The sequence below is a fragment of the Sus scrofa genome, chromosome 14 (assembly GCF_054392235.1).
Source record: "Sus scrofa isolate SSC_HxYL_T2T_F1_AM1 chromosome 14, Sscrofa_HxYL_maternal_Yorkshire_Landrace_v2.0, whole genome shotgun sequence".
In the NCBI taxonomy this organism is placed as follows: domain Eukaryota; kingdom Metazoa; phylum Chordata; class Mammalia; order Artiodactyla; family Suidae; genus Sus; species Sus scrofa.
This window is the reverse complement of record NC_139396.1, coordinates 64,567,647-64,590,513: the sequence shown is the minus strand read 5'-3', so window position 1 is coordinate 64,590,513 and position 22,867 is coordinate 64,567,647. Positions and strand designations below refer to the sequence as shown.

The window sequence follows — 22,867 nt, the reverse complement described above, 5'->3', positions numbered from 1 at the left end:
TTGGTAATGGTTTCACTAGATAAAACTTACCCAACTGGACACTTGAAATATATGTGCAGTTTATTTTATTTTAATTACATCTCAATAAAGCTGAGGTTTATTATTATTATTATCATACCACAAAGACACAAAATCTTGGGTGTGGAAAACTATACAACAAATAACCTGATTTCTTTCTTTCTTTCTTCCTTTTCTTTTGCCACACCTGAAGCATATGGAAGTTTCCTGGGCCAGGGATGTCTATGACCTATGTCATAGCTGCAGCAACACCAGATCCTTAACCCACTGCACCAGGCCAGGGATTGAACCCGTGCCTCAGCAGTGATCCAAGCTGTTGTAGAGACAATGCTGGATCCTTAGCCCACTGCACCCCAGCAGGAACTCTGACCCAATTTCTTTAAGAAAAATTTCAAGAGGAAAATAAAAGGGAACCTATAGTTCGAAAAGACTTAAATAACAATCAGGCATAACATGTGGATCTTATTTAAAACTCAATTCAAGTAAAAAAAAAAAAAAGAAGAAGAAATTCTTGGAAAAAAAATTGAAGAAATGGGAATACAGACTGAACATTTTATAATACTAAGCAAGTATCACTTTTTTAGCAGTAGCAATATGTTATGCTTGTGTTTGGTATTTTAGGATTGCTTATCTTTGAGAAATACAGAAATATTTATAGATGAGATATCATGTCTAGGTACACTTTGAAATAATCTAAAGGAAACTAACTTGGAGGTAAGGATGAAACAAGACAGTAATGGGTTGGTAACTGAGTGATGATGACATCAATTTGATTCTCTGATTCTTTCCTATATATGCCTGAAATTTTAATTATCGAAAGTTAAAAAAAAATCAAAATCTGGCCTCCAGATTTCTGGGCCAATACCTTACAAACCTCCTCATCAAAATAAGCCATATCTACTTACTATATATAATACTATACCAGTTGGAGGCCTAATGGGGTTTTTTTAAGTTAATACCAACTAGTTGGTGATATACCAACCCTACCTGTTATGACCTATCGGGGTTCTGCTATATAAATGCATGGCAACTATGACAAGTATTGTATCATAATTTAAAGAATTTTTCTACTACTAAAGTAATTTAAAGATTAGCAACCAGATTTCTAGGTTCTACAGACTGAAGAATAGGTAGAATAGATAGATATCTCCCGTTATCTCTCCCAAATAGTCTCTACATTCTATGTGAAGTTTGTTTTATTCTGATGTCCAAAGTAAAATACATCTAAAAAATATTTCAAAGGATATGTAACACATCACCTAAAAAAAGCCAGTAGGACATAAGGTAGTTACCAAGATTAAGCAAGATGGCTTTGTTAGAAGCACCACCCAAATGAGACCTGTTACCATTACGACCATCAAGAAATCCAAAAGGGGGGAGTTCCCGTCGTGGCGCAGTGGTTAACGAATCCGACTAGGAACCATGAGGTTGCGGGTTCGGTCCCTGCCCTTGCTCAGTGGGTTAACGATCCGGCGTTGCCGTGAGCTGTGGTGTAGGCCGCAGACGCGGCTCGGATCCCGCGTTGCTGTGGCTCTGGCGTAGGCCGGTGGCTACAGCTCCGATCGGACCCCTAGCCTGGGAACCTCCATATGCCGCGGGAGCGGCCCAAGAAATAGCAACAACAACAACAACAAAAAAAAAAAAAAAAAAAGAAATCCAAAAGGCAGACTTTTTTTAAAAAATAGGATGACTAAGCAATGATATCAAGAATCAAGTCCCCCCAAAAGAAAACTACTTTCTTTCATATGTAGTAACTAAATATTTTTCACTAACTGCCCATTAAAAGCCCAAAATAGAGCTACATTATGCAAAGTCACAATAAAGACTTTACCACTAGATTTAAAGCCACCAAACTCTGCCAACTGGATACTGTGAAGAGGGCTTTAAAAGTTATCTGGTATAGTTTACTGTCAGCTCTTTCTATGGTTCCTAGTTCACCAGATCTCTGGCAGGAAAGTCTTGCATATAATTTGCATAGCATTAAACAATTGTGCATGAGACAATCTATATTCAGGAGATCACAACCCAATTAAGCTAAATGAGAATTCCTTTGTGTTTTTTCCTCCAATATTTTGACAATCCATGTCCTGTTTTTAATGCCTTTTTTCCTTTGCAATATATTACCTGATATTAAAGTGACACTAGACATAATTGAATTTCACTCATCATAAAAAACCAAAACCTATCATATACAAAAGTTACCCTAGAACAGATACAATGGGAAGGATGAACAAACGTATAGGGTCATCAGGTTTACCTAATCAAAGCTACGAAAAACTCTGTGATCTAAACATCCCTTCAAATTGGTTACAATAACCATTTTAGAATCCACGTGCCAGAGATCTGGTGAACTAGGAACTAGGATCCATTTTAGAATCACAAAAATACTTTTGTGTCAGTAATGATTTAGAAGCAGCTTCACTCTATGGCTAGGTCACTGCCTGTGTGGAATAAGCCTCAGAGGACAGGAAGACTGGAGTTAAGGTGAGTCTGTCCGTGGTGGCGGTGGGGGAGCATCCACCTTGTTTCCAAGAGCAATTTTTCATGAAATTATCTCATTTAAAAGATCTCAAGGCAGAGCAGCACTATTCACAATTGCTAAGACATGGAAACAACCTAAATACCCATCAACAGAGGATGGATAAAGACGATGTGGTATGTACATACAATGGAATATTAGCCATAAAAAAGAATGAAATAATGCCATTTGCAGCAACAAGGATGGACCTAGAGATTATCATACTAAGTAAGTCAGACAAAGACAAATACCATATGATATCACCTATATGTGGAATCTAAAATATGACAGAAATGAACTTATCTACCAAACAGAAACAAATTGACAGACCTAGAGAACAGACTTGTGATTGGGAAGAGGGAGGGGAGGTGAGGGAGGGAGGGATTGGGAGTTTGGGGTTAGCAGATACAAACCAGTACATACAGGATGAATACAAAACAAGGTCCTACCCTATAGCACGGGGAACTATATTCAATATCCTGTGATAAACCACTAAGAAAAAGAATATGAAAAAGAATGTATATATGTATAACTGAATCGCTTTGCTGTATAGCAGAAATTAATACATTGTAAATTAACTATACTTCAATAAAATAAATTTTTAAAAAAAGATCCCAGGGGGCTCACATTTTGCCCAATGTCCAAACTCCTTGGTTGGGGGGCATTTCCAAAAAGGCCCTAGCCTACATCATCAACCACATCTTCCCTCTGTCCTCACATGGTAGCCTCGCAGGATTTCTTCACTGCTCGATAATTCCGTAAATGCCATTCCTGCTGACGCCTCTCCTCACGTGAAAACCTCCTTCTCACCCTCCAGGATCCAGCTTGGGGTCACTAACCTTCCCCATCCCCTGGAGAAGCAAACCCTCTCATTTCAGTTTCCACTGTGAGTTGTACAGCACTGCTGGACCACTTTGCCCACAATATACCATATTTATACACACCTCCATATCCATCCTCTGTTCATTTAATCGTTCATTCAAAACAGGTAGTGACGAGTGTTTCTGCTGTGGTGCAGTGGAAATGCATCTGACTGGTATCCACGAGGACACAGGTTCAATCCCTGGCCTCGCTCAGTGAGTTAAGGATCTGGCATTGTGGTGAGCTGCAGCATAGATCAAGACAGAGCTTAGATTCCATGTTGCTGTGGCTGTGGCCTAGGCCGACAGTTACAGCTCCGATTTGACCCCTAGCCTTGGAACTTCCATATGCTGCCGGTGCAGCTCTAAAAGGCAAAAAAAATAAAACAAAACAAAACAATCAACAAAAAACAGGAAGTGGCATCCTCTCTGAGAGGCAGGCACTGTGCATGACACACGAAATACACAGCGAGTCCTACCCGGTCTCTGCCCTAAAGGGTCACGTCTAGAGGGGTGGCAGTGGAGTAAGCAGGGAGTCCCAATGCAGTGTGACAAGTACGCCTCAATAGGGGCAATTACAGGGGCTAGAGAGTCCAGTGCAATGAGGCTGAACTACAGACCAGAGGGGCCACCGGCAAAGATGAGGTGACAGAGAAAGCCAGGGGGCCACTCGTGCAGCATGTGATAAATCATGCCAGCTGGCACCAATAACTGAAGGAAACAGATGAAGGACAGCAGTGATTACACACACACACACACACACACACACACACACACACACACACACAGAAGAATGCCATTAACATAAAGCCTCCACTTTCAGACACTTTATTTTTCTAAGTATGTGAAAAGAAGACCTAAATTACCACCCTTGAGATTAATGTCCAGCTTTTCAAGGCCTTTTTTTTTTTTTTTTTTTTTTAAGCAAACGCTTCCTTTCTGCAGATGACATTTTGTTCCTACAACTGGCAAAAATGCTGACTGGGATATAAATCGCCATGCTTCCCTGCCCCCCAGCTCTTCTCTAAGACAAGGTGAACCAGTCCAGAACCTCAGTGGTCAAGCACTCTCTAGGCAAATAGATTTACAAGCTAAAATATGCTCTGTACAAGATCATCCAATGGAATTTTTTTTTTTTTTTGTCTTTTTGTTGTTTCTTGGGTTGCTCCAGCAGCATATGGAGGTTCCCAGGCTAGGGGTCTAATCGGAGCTATAGCCACCGGCCTACGCCAGAGCCACAGCAACGCAGGATCCGAGCCATATCTTAAACCTACAGCACAACTCACGGCAACACCGGATCCTTAACCCACTGAGCAAGGCCAGGGATCGAACCCACAACCTCATGGTTCCTAGTCAGATTTGTTCCTAGTCGATTCGCCACGGGTCAAATCGGAGCTGCAGCTGCCAGCCTGCGCCACAGCCAGTTTCTAGTGCACAGTAAAGTGATTCATTATATACACATATATATTCTTTTTCATATTCTGTCATTATGGTTTATCACAGGATATGGTTTATCACAGGATATAGTCCCCTATGCTATAAAGTAGGACCTTGTTGTTTATTCATCCTGTATATACTAGTTTGCATCTGCTAACCCCAAACTAATCCGTCCCTCCCCCATGTCCCTCCCCCTTAGCAACCACAGATTCCACATATAAGTGATATCATATGGTATTTGTCTTTCTCTTTCTGACTTACTTCACCTAGTATGATCATCTCTAAATCCATCCACATTGCTACAAATGACATCATTTCATTCTTTTTTATGGCTGAATATCAACTACTCATCTTTCAATTTGTTATATGGTATCATTCGTCACACGGGAACTCTTAATCCATGTCATGCATTCATTAATTTCCTCCTTTATGGTTTCTGGGTTTGGAGTTTGACTAGGACAGCCTTTTATACTCCAGAGAAATAAAAATATATTCTCTCATATTCTTCTATTTTTTATTAATTTTATGATTATCTCATTAAACACTGGAGAATTTGGTTTCTGGTACAATGCGGAGGGGTTGTGACTATCTGGTGGCCAGTTAGCAAGCACAATCCTTTCCCCAATAGACTCAAAATGCCACCTTTACTCATAAGCCAAATTCAATTATACTACACAGATGAATATAAATATGAATACACATGGGATTCTGCATGCTGTGCCCACTTATGTGTCTGTGTCTGAAACAAGACCACAATGTGTTAATTCTTAGAGCAATGTTTTATATTTGGTAGAGCAGACCCTTACTGTTTCACTTTTCCAAAATGTTATTGGTTATTTTTTCCCATTTTTCTCTTCCAGATGAGTGAAGATCAGCTTATCACATTCTTTAAAATTCTTGTGTGAACTTTTTTTAGAGTATAGTTGATTTACAGGGTTGTGTCCATTTCTGCTGTACAGCATAGTGACCCAGTCATACATGTATATACATTCTTTTTCTCATATTCTCTTCCATCATGTTCTACCTCAAGATACTGCACATAGTTCCCTGTGCTGTACAGCAGGACTTTACTGCTTATTCATCTGGTGTGAATTTGATTGGGATAGATTAATTTGAAAAGAATTCACATCTTTCCTGTACCGAGTCTGACTATCTAGAAATACCAGGTAACTCTGTCATGTAACCAGGTTTGCTCTGACTTTAGTTTTGGCTTTCTTCATACTGGTCTTACCAGTAATTAGTTAGTGAGGTCTCATTTAGAGGAACACATTAGAAAACAATTATTTTAAAGTAAGTATTTTGAAATGTTTTGATGAATTAAAATTCACATAATGTAAAAATAGAAAGATGTTAAAGGAACCTCAGTGACAAAGAATTATACTGCAGCGTCTCATTAGGCATGGAAATACACTTAGAGGGTAGATTGTCTTAAATAGCACGGGTTATTATTTTTTTCCTGCTAAATGTAAACATCAGAACTATGATTTGATAGATATTCATGACTAAAGCAGTTCAGTGAAGTCGTCTGTACTCAGGGAGTAAATGGATACGGTGTTCTAAAATTTCATGTCTTAACTACGCTTTCTCTCTTGAATAATCTTTTTGTAGCTTTTTTCCCTCATCCTTGGAGAAGTCTTCAGGTCAAAAGGCTGTAAATCTGTCCACATGACTTGAATTAATCAGAACTCTGGTTGCAAATAAATTTACTACAAACCTACCCCTATCTTTATGATCAGGGTCCTGGAGCCTCTTTTTGAGTCATCTAATGCAGTTTCCAAAACCACATTATCCTTCCTTAGGTCTCAGTCATTTGAGATGCAGGACGTGTTGGATCTCCATAGGATGCTGTCACAGAATTTATATCCTATGTCACGTCACCAGTGCTGGTTATGTGTGATACTGGGACGACAACAAGGTTATCTTCAGCCCTATCCAAATATAGTTGTGTTTTCACACAGCTCCATCTATGCTATTGTTTTAACAAATTACTGTAAAAGTTGTTACACAGGCCAAAAGAATGGCAGGGGGAACACCCATAACCCATCATTCAACACCTCATGAACAGTTTATTAAGGTTTTCGTCTGCTACTTTCATCCTCCCCCTTGTTTCTCCTCCTTTTTAAAAAGAACTTTAAAGCAAATCTCAGATTGCATTTTCATTTGACCTTTACTACTTCAGTCTGTATTTCTAAAAACTACTGACACTTTTCTTCCATAAACAAAATCCACTATCACAGCCCAACCCCACCCTAGCAATGACAACACCTGAAGATCTAATACTCATTTCCAAAATCATATTTCCAGGACTCTCTCAGAGATGTCTTGTGTATAGTTGGGTTTGAAGCAAGATCCAATCAAGATCCACACATTCGTTTGACTCTGACTCTAGAGTGCCTCTATCCCCACCAGCCACTTTTTATCTTCACTCCAATGACTTACTCAGGAAGCCAAGACAGCAGTCCTAGAAGATGGTCCCTGTTCTGGATTTGCCTATTGCTTCCTCCTAAGGTCATTCAGTTTGTCCCTCTATCTCCATATTTCCTGTAGGTTGAGAGTCAGCTCTGAAGACTTGAGTACATTCAAGTCTACCTTTTGGGGCTGGAACACTCACTAGATAGTCTTGGTACTTTATATTGCCTCATATAAGGAGACACAGTTATTTCTTCTTATGTTGGGAAGAGGGGAGATTTCCTCCCCAACTCTTCTTCTTCTTCTTCTTCTTCTTCTTTTTTTTTTTTTTATGGCCACACCCTCAGTAAATGGAAGTTTCCAGGTCAGGGACTGAATGTGAGCTGCAGCTGTCACCTACTCCCAGCTGTCTTTAACCCCACTGCGCTGGGCCAGGGATCAAACCTTTGCCTCCACTGCAACCCAAGCTGCCGCAGTCAGATTCTTAACCCATTGCACCACAGGAGGAACTCCTTTCCTACCCTTCTTGAGTTCTTTGAGCCAATCTAATAATTAGACATAAGACAGAGTAACCGTTGAAAAAAATTTAATTTATATGTACAGAGGTCTCACAGAAATAGGACCGAGGAAAATGACTAAAGCAGGCAGTTTTCTACTTTTTAGACAAAGACACAATAAATTTGTGAAGAACTGACAAGACAAAGACATTTAGGCTCAGGGTCGTAATTTAATGAAGAAGTAAGGAGGTTTGTTTACACAGCCTTCTCGGCCCTGAATTCTTCATCTCTGGTGACAAGGATGTCTCTACCTCCTAGTGCAGGGGGGGCACTTGGGGGAGAATTATTTCCTCTTTCTGGAGACAAAGGAGGGTCAGAGTGTTCTTCCTGCATTGGCTGTTTCTTAAGGAACTTACTTCAAAATAAACAATATGATACTTTGGCATATTTTGAGGACAGCTTGTCCTAAGCCCCAATATTAGTGATAGGAAAATACAGTTAGTGAAAGTCTGACCTCTCATTTTAGACTTCCCCACCAACCTTTCATTCAGTGGTTTCATACACCAATTTTCAGTAAAAGTTGCAAAAGGACTTTTTTTTTTTTCTAATTCCATCATTCCTTCAACCATTGATTTGCTGCAATTCTTCTGGAAAGAAGAATTTCCCCCCATCAAGTAGAGAAATTTGGTTACCCCTAAATGTAGTTCTTACAAGAAAGGTAGTTCTTTATTGTTGTCATTGCCACTTTCCAGAGACAGAGTTGGTGCCCTGTTTTCAGTGCTGGTGGTGATCAGTAAGATGTTTTGTTTGGGGAACAGCATGGTATGTTCGTTTCCTATTGCTGCTTACAGAAATCACTGCAAACTTGGTGGCTTAAAACAACAGAAATTTATTATCTTACAGATGGGGGGGTCAGAAGTCTGAAATGGGTCTCACTGGGCTGAAATCAAAGTATCAGCAGGGCTGCGTTCACTAACTTATAGAAGCCTTCCGCCCTCATTCCTCTGCACATGGCCCCATCAAAGCCAACAAGGGAGGTCTGCTCCTTCTGAAGCCCTGTTGCTCTGTCATTGACTCCAGCCTTCCTTGTATTGACTCTGGGCCCACCCAAACAACCCAGGATAATCTTTATCTTAAAGTCCGCATGTTAGCTGCCTTAATTCTCTTGCTGTGTGACAGGACATACTGACAGGTTCTGAGGATCAGGATGTGGACATTTTAGGGGCTGTTATTCTGCCTTTAGGAGAGTTTGAATAAGTAGTATGTTCTGAATATTTCAGTCAATTACAGGTATATTCGTTTGATGTTCAAATGCCCCAGCTTTGGCCAGTGGGAATCCTTCTTCTGGCCTCTGCAGGGTCCCCACCGCAGCTCCTGGATGGTTCTCTTGCTTTCTGATCCAAAGTGTAACAAAGGTTCTTAGGCTCACCCTGCCCAGCCCCAAAGTCAGGTGTGGTTGTGCAGCACCCTGGCTGCAGCTGACAAATACATTTATATGGAAAAAGAAAATCATGCATTTAAAATCTTTTCAATTCAAATTTAACCTTCCAGAGTTTTTACTTGTCCTCATGTATCCCTTCATTTTTTATTTTTTCTTTTTAGGGCCACACCTGTGGCATATGGAGGTTCTCAGGCTAGGGGTCGAATCAGAGCTGCAACTGCCAGCCTCCGCCGCAGCCACAGCAACATCAGATCTGAGCTGCTATCTGTGACCTACAGCACAGCCTGCGGCTACATTGGATCCTTAACTCACTGAGCCAGGCCATCGATCAAACTCACATCCTCCCAGACACTATGTCTTCATTTAAAGCCTTAGTTCTTATTACCCAGCTATATCCATACTATATAGTACATATGAAATAACTATCCACGGGAAATAATTTCAAAGGAACAATAACACTGAGACGTCTTAGTAAAGTTTAACATTTCTTTGCAGCTCTACCTATCCTTAAAATACAGAGGACAATTTGACATCATCTAGAAAAAGCTGAAAATGGGGAGTTCCCTGGTGGCCTAGCGGTTAAAGATTTAGAACTGTCACTGCAGTGGCTCAGGTTGCTTCTGTGGCACTGATTTGGTCCCTGGCCTGGGAACTTCCACATGCCATGGGTGAGGCCAAAAGAAAAAGAAAAAAAAGAAAATTTCTGAAAAAATGAAAAATCTTTACTTTTAGGTAAATACCTTTTCTGCTCTACAGAAAGGCACCAAGTCGGCCCAAAAATACACAGGTTAAGCATATTCGCTGCAAGAGCACCTGTGATCATGAGCACAGGGCTAGGTAGATAAGGGTTTTAGGACAGATCCTGGAGCAATGCAAAAGACTGAGGCTTATCCATACTTTACTGATAAGGAAAAGCTGAACACGAATCACTGGGTGAAGAGGTCAAGTCTGTTTCTGACAAAGAGATCTCCCTCCCAGTATGATCCCAACATTCTTTCTGTGTGATGGTTAACTATACAACCAGTTTCATGAATATTTCATCACAATTAAGAAGGCACCACTAATAAGATTAATAAGTTGAACATAAAAAAAAATCTTAAATGCATCTATAGTACCTGACAAGCATATTCAAGTCAAAGATCCCCATTCGCCTACTGACGGAGAGAGATATGATTTTTAATTTTGCTTTTGAAAATAAGGCTGCATGTGAAATTACAAAAATGGGCTTGGGGTAAGAAAATATTATGAACTCCTGACATGGCGCTGTCTTCAATTTATAATACTGCCATCGTTATTAACAAGTATCCTGTGACATGAAATTTATGACATCTTTTAAGGAATTACGTATGTATTTATGATGAAATCAATATCTCCAGTAAAAGTGTCTTTAAGCTACTGGGATACCTCATCAGCTCCCTGTAACTGATCACCCAATTGAATCAAGACTACATTTTCACACTGTGTTACAAAACTGACAATGTTCTTCTCCCCAAATCTAAGGCCCTTCTTTGTTTAGAAGATTTAGGTGGCAGTGAGGGTGTCTATTAAATTGCACAGAATTTGAACTGAGGCTCAATGGTGCCATTTGCTATCCTGGTGATCTTGAGCAATTAGCTTCTCTCTGAACCTGAACTTCCTCCTAAAATGGGGATGACAAGTCCTGTGGAGCTGTTTCCAAGAATCTAAAAATCAGGGGGGAAAAAGCTTGCCCTCTGAGCAGGAAAACTGTACATCAGCACATAAGACAAAGGGCAGAAGGCTGCTCGGCTGGCAAGCCTGGGCTGTGGCTTGGATGACAGTGTTATCGAATCCAGTGGAGGCCTGCCTGCCAGTTAGGACAGGAAACATGGAAATGTCAGGAGATTCCAGGATTCCACACCCAGTGTAAAGCCACCCATAGAGAAATGACCTGGTCCCAGTTTCTGCTGCTGCCTTCTGTCGCCTCTAGCCATGGGCCCATGCCACCTGTGCCGCCTTCTAAGGACAGCTTCACTTCCACAAGGGCCACCCACAGGAGAAGATGCTTGGCCCCGAGGACTTGGGGCACCAAGGCTCCTTGAGAGTCAGTCTCCAGTGGCAAGTAGCAAACCTGACTTCCCAGCTACACAGTCTGGCTTTTCAGAGAAATCGACCACAGGAGTCAGTGCGTTTGGGGCGGTGGGAGCCTCTAGCTAATTAGATTCTCAAGTTGTCTTTAAATTAGAATCACTGGCTTGGTAGCTGAAAAGGTGTCAGTCAGGCAGCCCTGGCTGATTGATGGAAACTTCCCAGAGGGAGAGACTCAACGCAATGACAGGATCTAGCTGCTGAGTCTGAAGGGCACAGAGCCACCTCTAGGACCACAGGCAAGACACTAGTGTCCAAGGAAAGCACCAGTTTTTCCCCCAAAGAAACAAAACATCTCCATGTCGACATGTCTGGAGTAATTTTCTTTTTCCTTTCTCAAATTTCTACCTACCACAGAGGATGGCTGTAAAAACTAAAAAGAGTTATTAGCACATGGAAACTACAAAGTACTATATGCAAGTGTTAGTGGATTTTTTTTTTACTCTAAATTCAAATCTCTCGCATAAATATAAAACAGATGACCATCAGATGTCACTGGGTTTAATAAGTTGTCACAGTCACATCCAGATCTAAATGTTAAGCCCAACAGGCTGCTCTTCCATCATGACCATCTCAATACTGATGAGATTTCACATCCCAGTTCTTCAGAGGGAATGTTTCTTCAGAGCAGGGAAGGAATTTTATCAAGTTAGGACCACTGAGGCCCGTCGAAATTAAAGACTGGCTTTTTCTACTGTTCTGCCATTGTACAATCCTATTCCAGAGAGGCCTGAGATGAACCATGGGCCATCATGTTGAAACTAAAGTTCTGATCTTACAGGAAGGAGCCTCCACACTCTACTTCATCGGACTTTTCCAGAATGCAATGGCTAGGGAAAATAACCTCAAACAGAGTAACCTGGTTTTTTTTTTTTTTTTTTTTTTTTTTTAATGATTTGAAACAATCCCCTATCAAGCGGGGCATTTTAAAGGACAGAAACATTGAAATGCTAGCTCTGATTTTCTACATGGAATAGAACAAACCCAATCAACCAAATGATTAAACCCTAAGAAGTCCTTGAACACAAAAAGGCTCACAGGTTTTGTGGGGGAGTAGGGGGTGGGGATGGGGTTAGTAACCTAAGCGTCCTCTTTAACCTAAGCGTCCTCTCTTCCCTTGCTTAGAAACCGCTACCTGCCGAGAACAGCTTTCCCTTCTGGCCCAATTCTAGTTGGGATGTTCTGCATAACATAATAAGTTTTCCTCCAGGGCCACTGGAAACAAACCAGAAAGGAGGTGTTCCAAAATGGAATACAAAAGGAACGCAGGAAAACTTGACACTCTGTACTTAATGTTGTGATGGCAAGATTCATTGCATAATCTCTTTCCCAGTTAGGGTGTCTTGATGATATGAGAAAAGAAAATAGTACATGGAGTTGAAAAAAGCAGGGCCGTTTTAAAGACGACTATGAAAGTCCCTTGACCTTCTCCTCCATTAGGATCAGTTCCATTTCTAAACGTACACCTCCCACCCCCACTATCAAACAGCAAAAGCCTCATATATTTAAAAGAAGATATACTGAAAATGTCATCAAAGCCTTAGACATTTTCATGATGCAAAATGAAAGCCTGCAGTATTTAACGGCTGTGGAAATGCCTTCCTATTTTTAACAATTACTTATTGAAAACCAGAGAGGTAGAAAATTTATTTATTTATGTCTTTTTTTTTTTTTTTTTTTTTTTGTCTTTTGTCTTTTTAGGGCCACACTTGCAGCACATGGAGGTTCCCAGGCCTAATCAGAGCTATAGCTGCTGGTCTACCCCACAGCTACAGCAACGCCAGATCCGAGCTGCATCTTCAACCTACACCACAGTTCACGGCAATGCTGGATCCTTAACCTACTGAGTGAGGTCAGGGATCAAACCCACAACCATGATTCCTAGTTGGATTCGTTTCCACAGTGCCATGACAGGAACTCTAAGAGGTAGAAAATTTAGAGGAAATAACCTGAAAATATAACCGGTTGTCTTTTTAGATAGGAAAATAAAGACCAATGGGCTGATTCAATGACACAAAATACAAATACTGTGTTATTCAAGAAGGTTCTCTTGCTAAAAATGAAGAAACGTGTTGCCTTCCCTAGTTAACAGAGTCGTAAGTTTTTGAATATGTGAAACATACCCTCTACAACAACCCTCAGAAGATGATCTTTTCAGGATAATTAAAGCTCACTTTCTTCCTGAAATAGTTTAGCCCATAATTACCTAAGAATTATACAGTGCCTAGCACTTAGTGCTGGGCAAAGGGCAGCCACTGTCACAATACACATATAACCCGAGTCTAGCTTCTAAACTCTAACAGAAACAATTAATCCCCTAATCAAACTGGTATAATGAATTTAAAAATCATTCAAGGAAACAAAAGTGTTCTCCCTACAATGGAACTTTTAGAGGGATTCCACCATGCACTTGCGATAGGATATTACTAGTTTTGCCATCACCAAATTCATTGTGGTAATTTTACAGATATCTTCTTAGCTTCATATATTTTAATATTCTTACTCAGCTAGGTAATGTTCAGACAGATGAGCCTGGATTACAGAGCAGCATGCAGACTTCAGTGTGTTATGAGGAATGACTATAGGAATGGGGGATGGCTTCCCATAGAAGCCTCTCAGGCTGTGGTAACTACTTTCAAATGTCAGAAGATCTGTTACTTTGGGGAGGGAGGACCCCTGTGGTTTCAGAGGACCACAAAAGGACAGCGAGATATCTGTGCGCAGGATGAATTCCAAGAGAGCTTTCTCACAGCACAGAGCTTCTGGAGATGCTCCCCAATGACAAGCCTGGCTAGGGATGGGAGACGGAGGTCACTACGATCCAAGATGTCACTTGCGGAGTTCCCACTGTGGTGCAGCAGAAACGAATTTGACTAGTATCCATGAGGTTGTGGGTTTGATACCTGGCGTTGCTCAGTGGGTGGGGGATCCAGCATGGCCATGAGCTGTGGTGTAGGTCACAGACTCAGCTCAGATCCCAAGTTGCTGTGGCTGTGGTGTAGGCCAGAAGCTGCAGCTCCAATGTGACCCTTAACCTGAGAACTTCCACATGCTGCTGGTGTAGCCCTAAAAAGCAAAAAAAAAAAAAAAAAGATGTCACTTGCAAGATGCCCTCCAAGACCTTTTCAAACGTGAGCTACAATGATGCTAGGTTATTAATATGCAATCTGTGAATGTCAAAGGAAAAGTAGAATGCCTCACCTTATGCTCAATACACCTAAGCCAGCTGCTTTTAGATTATGAGTTTTGGTTCATTGTACTGAAACAAAGACCTCTAGAGGATGAGTCAACTCTCCTAATTGCTTAGTTACCTACATTTAAGAGTAGCATGCTCGTGAACTCTCACATACCAAAGCCAATGTAGCCTAGAGCCTATGGGCTGATAGATGAGTGGATGGATGGATGGATGGATGGATGGATGGAAGCAAGAAGAGGGAAGAGAGGAGGAAGTAAGAAAGAAAGGGAAAGAAGGAAGGATAGGGAAAAAAGGAGGAAGAGACAGAAAAAAAATGTAAAAACCAAGTAAGGCACCATGTACAGAAGGTTCTAGACCAAAAATGCCATAAGAGAGCTGGCAGAAGAACACGGAGGAGAAACCTGGGAGGAGAAACCTGGGAAAGTCCTTACTTATGAGTTTAAGGGTCAGCATTTGCTCTTCACTGCCCTGGTCAAAAAACCAACTTTTTGGAAGTCCTGCCTCCCAAGCCTACCACCTCAGAGCACATGGCACAAGGGTCTCTGTGCAATACTGCCTTTATCTGCTACTGTTCTGTACTCTTATTAAAGGTGTTATTATGTCTTGAACTGCATATAATCCCAACCACCACCACCTATGGTATGAAGAAATACTATCTTTTCATATCGGTTCCAATCTTTTTTCTCTTGAGTTTTCTGTATATGAAATGCAGGTTCTCTCTCCTCACAAATGTATGTATGGATAGAAAATGCTCACAAGAGACATTGGCACATTTTGTGATCAGAAAGGAATAGATATCATATTGTATAGATGGGGGACCTGAATACAGTGAAGTTAAGTGACTGACTGGGGGCCCATGGCAAACTGCCAGTGGAAGCAGGGCCATACTTCCTACTAGAACTTTCTCTTTTAGTAAAGTACAACAAGTAGTGGGGAGGGCACAGGAAAATGAGGGGCCAGCAATGACAGCTGGCCTTCACGTTCACTAAGGATGAAGGTCTAACTGGGCTACTTTCATATAATCACTTTTTCCTGTTCCTGAGACCCTGGAAGAAGGAAATGGGAGCAAATGAGAGTATAGGTCCAAGGCTGGCTCAAGGCTGACTCTTACAAGCTACAGATCACAAAATATATGAGCTTCAAAAATATTTTCACTGTGTTCTCTAGTGGGCTTTTTCTTTCCTGTCCTATATAGGAAGTACTGCAATATGTTTATGCTGCTCTGTACTGAGGCTGTAGCCCAGGTGACCCAAAAGAAGACTTCCAAATTGTTTCCAGGTTTGGGGAGCCTGCTGCATTTCAGATCCATATTGCAGTCCAAAAAAGGTCCAGCGCTTCTAATTTCTAATCGATGAAAAACAAACAAACAAACAAAACCCAGAGAAGAAGAAAGAAGCGATGAAGAGGAAAGGTGGGGAAGGGTGTAGGGGCCTGGTCCAGGACACCCAGCCTCATTAGCATGCAAATGACTTAGAAGACAAATGATTTAACAATAATAAAGCAAAAGTTGCCCAGTGGATCATTTCCATTTCCCCACCACAAGCATCCAGAGAAAAAGGACAGACCATCAGGCAGGCAGAATGCATCTTCACCTACAGCAGTCTCCAAATCCATGGTTTTATTAACAAAGGAAGATTATCTGAATGAGAGAGTAATTTTTATTGCAAATAGAGCCGAAAACATTGTCTGACCCTTTTCCCAGAAACAGGAAAAAAAAAATTTTTTTTATGGAAGAGGCTGGGTGGCCTGTGCTGCCCTTCTTTCTAATGATAACAGAGGTGGAAAGCCTGTTGGGCAGCCAGGGTCTATCATTACACAATTTCTCATTAACAGCTGCGAGATTGCACTTCTTGTGTTAAACAGAACAGGCATTTAACCCCCGAGCTCCTCCTGGGAAATAAGGCAGAAACTGCTTATTCACTTAGTCATAATTACCATTTTGCACAGGTCCCAGAGGAAGAGCTGTTCTCCATCAGTCTCTGAGGACGGTCCTGACTTTCCCAAAGCCGCACTGGCAGCTTATTGAGATAACATGCAAAATGAGTTTCCCCCAACCAAAAAAAAAAAAAGTATCACTATTTCATCCACTCCCCGTAAAATGAGAAGTGAGGGTGTTCCCTATTCATTCTGGTGTAAAAGAACCCGGATTCTGGGAATATCTGGGCTTGCATTCTGCTCCTGCCTCGGCCATGTTTGGCTATCACTTGGGCTGAGTCCCTAAATCTCCCCAGCACCTGCTCCTTCAGTAAAACAGAGCTGATGCCACTTACCTGAGAGGACTGTTTGGGGAACAGATGCTCTCATAAGGCAAGGTGCCTGGCAGAGGGTAAGCTCTGGGTAAATGGGAGTTATCTCATCACTACTTAGTGGAATTTGAACACCTCGCTTGTCAGGGATACAGGGACCCCCAGGCATGCTCTTACACTGCTTGCCATCCACTGACTGATAAAGACCTAAGCATCTCTTTGTCAAGCCTTGACACCTGACACCCATGTCCACCCACACACTCCCCAAAGAGACGTTTGGCAAAACCCAAGCCTGTGTACTGAAGACTTACTGTCTCTGAGAACACCTTGCTTCTAAAAGCTGGGACTGTCTGTATCTCAAAGACATCAACTGTACTCTCGATGCAAAGCAAAATTACAGCGCTCGACTTGGGCAGATTCTGGGTCCAAAACATATTGCACCAGAACATCTACTTCTAAGAATCACCAAGTGCATGCAGCTCTTACATCTTTAAGTCGCTGGCACAAAAAACTTTGACTGAGAAAGAAAAAATAACCGAAAGGTCAGAACAAATTGCATTCTGAGTGTGTACCTTAAAGAAAGAGAAGCAAGAACACCACCACTGTATTTATACATAGAAATACTCCTACCAACAATAAAGAGTGCTTTCTTCCCGAAGGCTGTTCGTTCTTTCAACATCGACTTCTCAGTTCAGAGTTAGGCTGAGGGCACGGAAGCATGCAGACACAGAATACCCTCCAACCTAGACAGACAGGAATCTTTCGAGTCACACCACTCACTTGCTGATGGAAGTTGGGGAGATCACAGAATAAATTCCATTTCCACATCAGAAGACAAGAAGAGCTGGTTTTCAGGATCAATTACCTATGATAGTTTTAATAACAGGAAGATGCACACTACCATCTCACTAGGTATATTATGGCTAGACGGCCTTTCAAAGGGGATAATTAACAAATTACTGTAAAACACTGTGTTCTGTGAATATAGAATGATAAAAGTCATACTTGACCATTATTAAATAGAATCTTCAAGCAACTGCACTCGAAAGTAAACATCTTTCTCAACTCTGTGTATTCCGCACTGGACTGTAAGCCCCTTGAAGGAAGAGGTTGTGGCGGGGATCATCACAGCAGCCCCCTGCTTGGCTCCAAGAAACAGCCCTACCACCACATACTGAGTTGATGTAATAAACGGTATCACAAACCTTCCTAAGGACTGTCTAAAATGTTCCTGGAAAGTTATACAGACTCTTGAAAATGTTTCCAGACCTTCCTATCACAGCCAGTGAATACTTGGAGAGGAGAAGCTTAGTGATGGATGATCACAAATTTTCAGTGTCTGCTGAACAGAAATGAAACTCCAGAGGGAAGATCAATTTTATGTGACTCAACCTCTTTCAAGTGTGGGTGACCTTGAGTCAACTGAATTTCACTGTTTAGAAAAGGTTACAAGAGTAATGAGCCCAGGGGGAAAGCTGCCTTGAACCTTCCAGGGCTTAAGACGCTGACCCTCGGTAGGCCTTGGCTTCTGAATTAGACCCAATTAAATAAGAGCGTTTTCTTCTCTAATATGGCATAAAACAACTGGCACGCACATCTCAACGTGCGCATGTTCCGATGGGCCTGCAAAGTGAGTCCACAGGTCACAGTTTACCACTCCCAGCAGATCCCATTATCAGCTACATTAGCTCAACAAATGTTTCAGTAAACTAAAGCAGCTATATAACTTGAACAAATAGGCAGATTTTACAGGATTTACACTCAGTGGTTCATTAATTGAATAGTGTCAGCATAACAAAACGGTTGCCTCGTGCCATCTCTGAGATGTAAAATCTCCCCTGGGCAGAACAGTCCATTTTCTAAGTTTCTCCTGTAATAGGCAGGGGACTGCGCACCCTGCATTTCATTTAAATTAGCTAGATATTGTTTCATGCTGTTGCCTTTCTGATCAAAACTGCGGAAAAGTAAAATAGGGGAAGCACAAGACTACTGCAGTGGCTTCAAATAATTAACTGGAAAAAAAGTGACTAGGGACAGACCAATGGTAAGTTTTATGCTTCTCATTCAGATACTAAAAATACTAAAAGCTAAACCCCTTTTTCAAGAATGCCAAAGACTGGTGATCACATGGCTCACTCCGAAATGAAGCTGAAATAGAAACTCTTATCACAGAACATCTGACCTGTATCCGTTACCAAAGAGTGAAATCACACTAGTCTTTTGAGTCATGATGCTGAGACATGTTAACATGAAATTAACTCTCTTGCCATATCTAGAAATCCCCCAACCTCCAACCCCTGTCCCCAAATCCACCAGCTAGGTCATTAACTGCCATCCAGTGATAGAGGAAAATGTGTAAGAGGTTTGACCTCATAATCTCTAATCAATGTAACAGAATCCTAACACAGCACCAGGAGTGGCTGTTACTTTGTCAACAGTCACAGTGCAAAATGAAAGCCAGTTGAGATAAATTCAAAACAAATTAGAATCTCTGGAGGAGGTTTCAACGGCCTAATTCAAGAGCCCATTTAAAAAGGGGGGGGGGGGGCAAGCAACAGAATAACACTTACTAAAGGAGACCTGCTTCCTAAAATTACTGGCTTGTTGATATGTCTCAGTTCTAAAATGTCATGAGAAATCTGCTTGCCGTCACTAATTCTGCCGTAAAAGAAAGCATTACCAAAGAATGCTACCGAAAACAAAAGCCTTCATACAAGGAAGTAAAAATGGTAAGCACACAAGTATGTTTTAAGAGGGACACTAAAAAAGCAGAAGTCACAGTCAGTTCAGAACACCAAGAAAAAAAAATGAACAGAAGTTCCTAATTTTAGTAATATTATATATCCTCTCCCCTAAAAAAAAACTATCCATGAGTTAAGATTTGTTGATTTTACATATAGACACTTTATATATTTAGAGCTCCCTGCCCTTAAGGAAGAAAAGAAAAGGAGAAAAAGAAATTAAGCATTACATACGACATTTATAGAAATGTAAGTTTTTTTTTTAAATGAAATTCAGATTTCATTTGGGGGTTCCTGTTTTAGTTTTTCATTTGCCAGAAATTTTAAAAGGCACTGATTTTCAATGAACTTCAGATATACTGATACGCTAAAGTCTGGTATAGTAGTGTTGATTTCACAACACTCCAAAAGGTCTCCACTCTTTCTTGACTTTCCCTGCTTGGTTTTGCTCATCACAGCATACTCCCTACAAATCTATAAGGTGCAGGGGCTATGAAAGGCAAGCTGACCAAAAACATCCAGCAAGCATGTATTCATGTACACCATTTGACTTTTCACAACAAATAATGCAAAGGGACTGATATTTTCTAGATCGTGGCTCTCGGGCTCATGGACTTGTAAAAATAATCTGATGATCACTCAGCATCATTACAAGAAAGAGTTTTTTTTTCTTATGTCAAAGATAACACTGAAGCAATTCTGGATGTGTAGCCCTTGAAGGACTGATGCTTTCAAAACAGAGAATAGTTTTTGGTTTAGATTCCAATATTTCACAAAAATGCCATGGTCTCAAACTCACCACAAAGGAGATGCCTCTTTTTATCAACTCCACCAAGAGCTCTTTAGCATCAAGAAGCCACATACTCCGTACAACTCATAATAGTGTCAATTAGGAAAAAATCCAACCCTAACCCTTGGGCACACTATTTGAAACTCACTATTAATCCGATGTGTGATCTTTTCTGGGGTGGTGCTAATGATATGAACTAATCATGTCTTTTTACTACTTCATCAATAATAAATCATTTTTGAGCTAAAATGACAACTTGGTATGGACCTCACCCGAGCCCCTTGCAATCCAATCAGGCCCTTCTTTGGTAATTTAAACAACAAATTCTTTCTAAAATCACTCATTCAACGTGCATTTTTAAGTGAGCCCCGTTTCCACCTTTTTACAAAGTGTCCGCTTGCAAGTTGAGGAAAGCCGCTCAAGAGACCCAAAATATAAAAAAACCTGGTGGGTGGGAATCCACTCCCTGTTGCCTGGGGGCACAAAAGAGAAAAGGGATGCAGGGAGCTGACTGGACTGGTGGACCTCAAGGGGAGCAAGCACAGAAAATAGCAACTGAAGTACCCGGAGTAAACGGCAAACCGCCTGCACTCCCCAGCTCGGGCACCCAGAGGGAGCTGAAGAGAGAACGGAGTTGCAAAGGGGAACAGCAGGACGAACCAGGGAAGGAACGACCAGGATGGAACACTAGGGAAAGACGGGCATGGGGCAAGCAGGGATGGGGCAGGCGGGGGACCATATGTTGGGGCTAGAGGGGAGAAAAGGGATGACAGTGGGATAGGGATAAGGATGGGGCTGGAAGGACAAGCCTGGGGCAGGAGGAAACCACAGCAATGAAACAGGGAGAACCACAGGGATGGGGCTGGACCGAGAGACTGGGATGGGACAGGAAGGGGGGAAAGAGATGGAGCTCGTCCAGCGAAGTCACAACCACATCATAGCAACCCCTCGCTGGGGCGCTCGCGGTACGCTGGACACGCCGCGCCGGGCACTTTGGGGCGCTTTATCCCGGAGTCCGCCCGACAGCCCTCCGATGCCCCATTTCAGAGGCGGGAACGGCGAGGCCAACCCCGTAGCGCCCGCTCCCCGAGGTCGCCGGCCGGGGGACAGCAGCGCCTGAGCGCCCGACCCTCCCGGACACAGGGGGTCGCTGGCGGCCGCAGGGGGGCGGATACGAAGGGGTCGGCGCGGGCCCGGGAAGCCGGTACCTGGGCTCGGGCAGGACGATCTTCTTGCTGGCACGGGCAGCCGGGGTCGCCTTGCTCTTCTCCATCGCCATCAAGTAGCTGACATCGGCCAGCACGGCCTCCAGGTCCGCCATGTTGGCGAGCGGCGGCGGCGGCGGCGGCGGCGGCTCCTCGGGACCCGGACGGGACGCGCTCCCGCCGCCGCCGCCCGCCTCGCCCCGACGTGGGGGGGCCGCCCCGGGGCAGCCCCCCCGCGCGCGCTCCCGCGCGCCGCGCGCCCCCCCCGCGCGCCTCCGCCCGCCGCGCGCCCCGTGTCCGGCTCAGCGCCCCGCAGCCTCGTGCCCGCCCCGCCTCCTGCGCGCGCCGCTCGCAGCCCCGCGCACGCGCCGCCGCCCCCGCCCCTTCCGTGAGGGTCGGCAGGGAGCGCGCGCCCCGCGGCCAGTGCCCCCAGGCCCCCGGGCTGAGCAGCCTGGCCTGGCCCTGCCCACCCTTCGCCGCCTGACCCAGTCCCTGTAGGCACCGTTCCGCCCTCCCCTCAGAGTGGCCACGGGGGACTTCCTCTCCTCCTCCTCTCTTCTCCCGACTTCCCGCCCGCCGCTCCCGCCGCTCTCACGCCCCCTCTCCCCTAGGACCTCTGCGAGCCCGGGGCGCCCCGGACCCGACGCCTACCACCCAAGGGAGGTCTCTGTGCCCCGGAGACGTCAGTTCTCAAACTGGACAGTGTCCATCAGCATCCTCCAGGAGGTCTGGGGTGGCCCCAGAAATGCATGTGCCCACCTGTCCCGCCCAGGTGCTGCTGAAGCCGTGGTCCCGGTCACCCTTGAACAGCGCTTCGCAGACCGGCCCCTAAGCCTCAGTTCTGACCCTGAAAACCGCCCCTCCGCCCCCGGGCCCCGGCCCCCAGCCCCGTAAACTCAGAAAAGAGAAATCTAACAGCTGGAATAGGGTACTTGTCTCAAGCTAAGCAGGGCAAAATGAGGTGAGAGCTCCCTCGTGGGAGCGGAGCTGTCCTTAGGAGCCCACTGGTGGATGAGCTGTCTGCCCAAGGGTGGTCTCTGCTCCCTTGCCCGCAAAGGTTTGAGTTTAGATGTTAAAATGCTCCCTGAGAACTAGAATTATTCTTGCTCTTGTGGTTTTACCATCAATTCAAGAAACAATTAGGGGAGCCCTACTGTGAGCACAGATCCACCACAAGGGTGATATAGGGAAGTAGAAGAGGTGGAGGCCAAACACCCAGGCAGGAGGGAATTTCCAGCTTCCTGATCCTCAGTCTGGAGTGGGTGTCTGGAGTCACCACTGCCCCTGTGGGCCTGGGGTTTTCATTTACTTCTTATTTTTTTCACAGTGGTACACACAAGTCCACAGTCAGAACCATCACTCCTGCCAGAGTGATGTTAAGGGGTCCCCAGGAAGTCTTACAA

The 22,867-nt window shown here is 43.4% G+C and overlaps 1 protein-coding gene across 4 annotated transcripts in view; it reads right to left on the bottom strand.

Moving 5' to 3' along the window:
• Nucleotides 1–21,992, bottom strand: part of GRK3 (G protein-coupled receptor kinase 3) — a 141,551-nt gene extending 119,559 nt beyond the window's left edge. The window contains exons 1-2 of one of the 4 annotated variants that reach the window (XM_084994637.1): nucleotides 21,774–21,992; nucleotides 21,468–21,613 (exon numbers count right to left, since the gene is read on the bottom strand). In XM_084994637.1, the coding sequence (XP_084850763.1) occupies nucleotides 21,468–21,580 (113 nt within the window). In that variant the 5' untranslated portion in view covers nucleotides 21,581–21,613; nucleotides 21,774–21,992. Of the gene's footprint in view, nucleotides 1–21,467; nucleotides 21,618–21,773 lie in introns of those variants that run through there. The other 3 variants (XM_001924379.8, XM_084994639.1, XM_021073437.2) reach the window with 3 other exon arrangements.
• Between the last annotated feature and the right edge of the window lie 875 nt (nucleotides 21,993–22,867).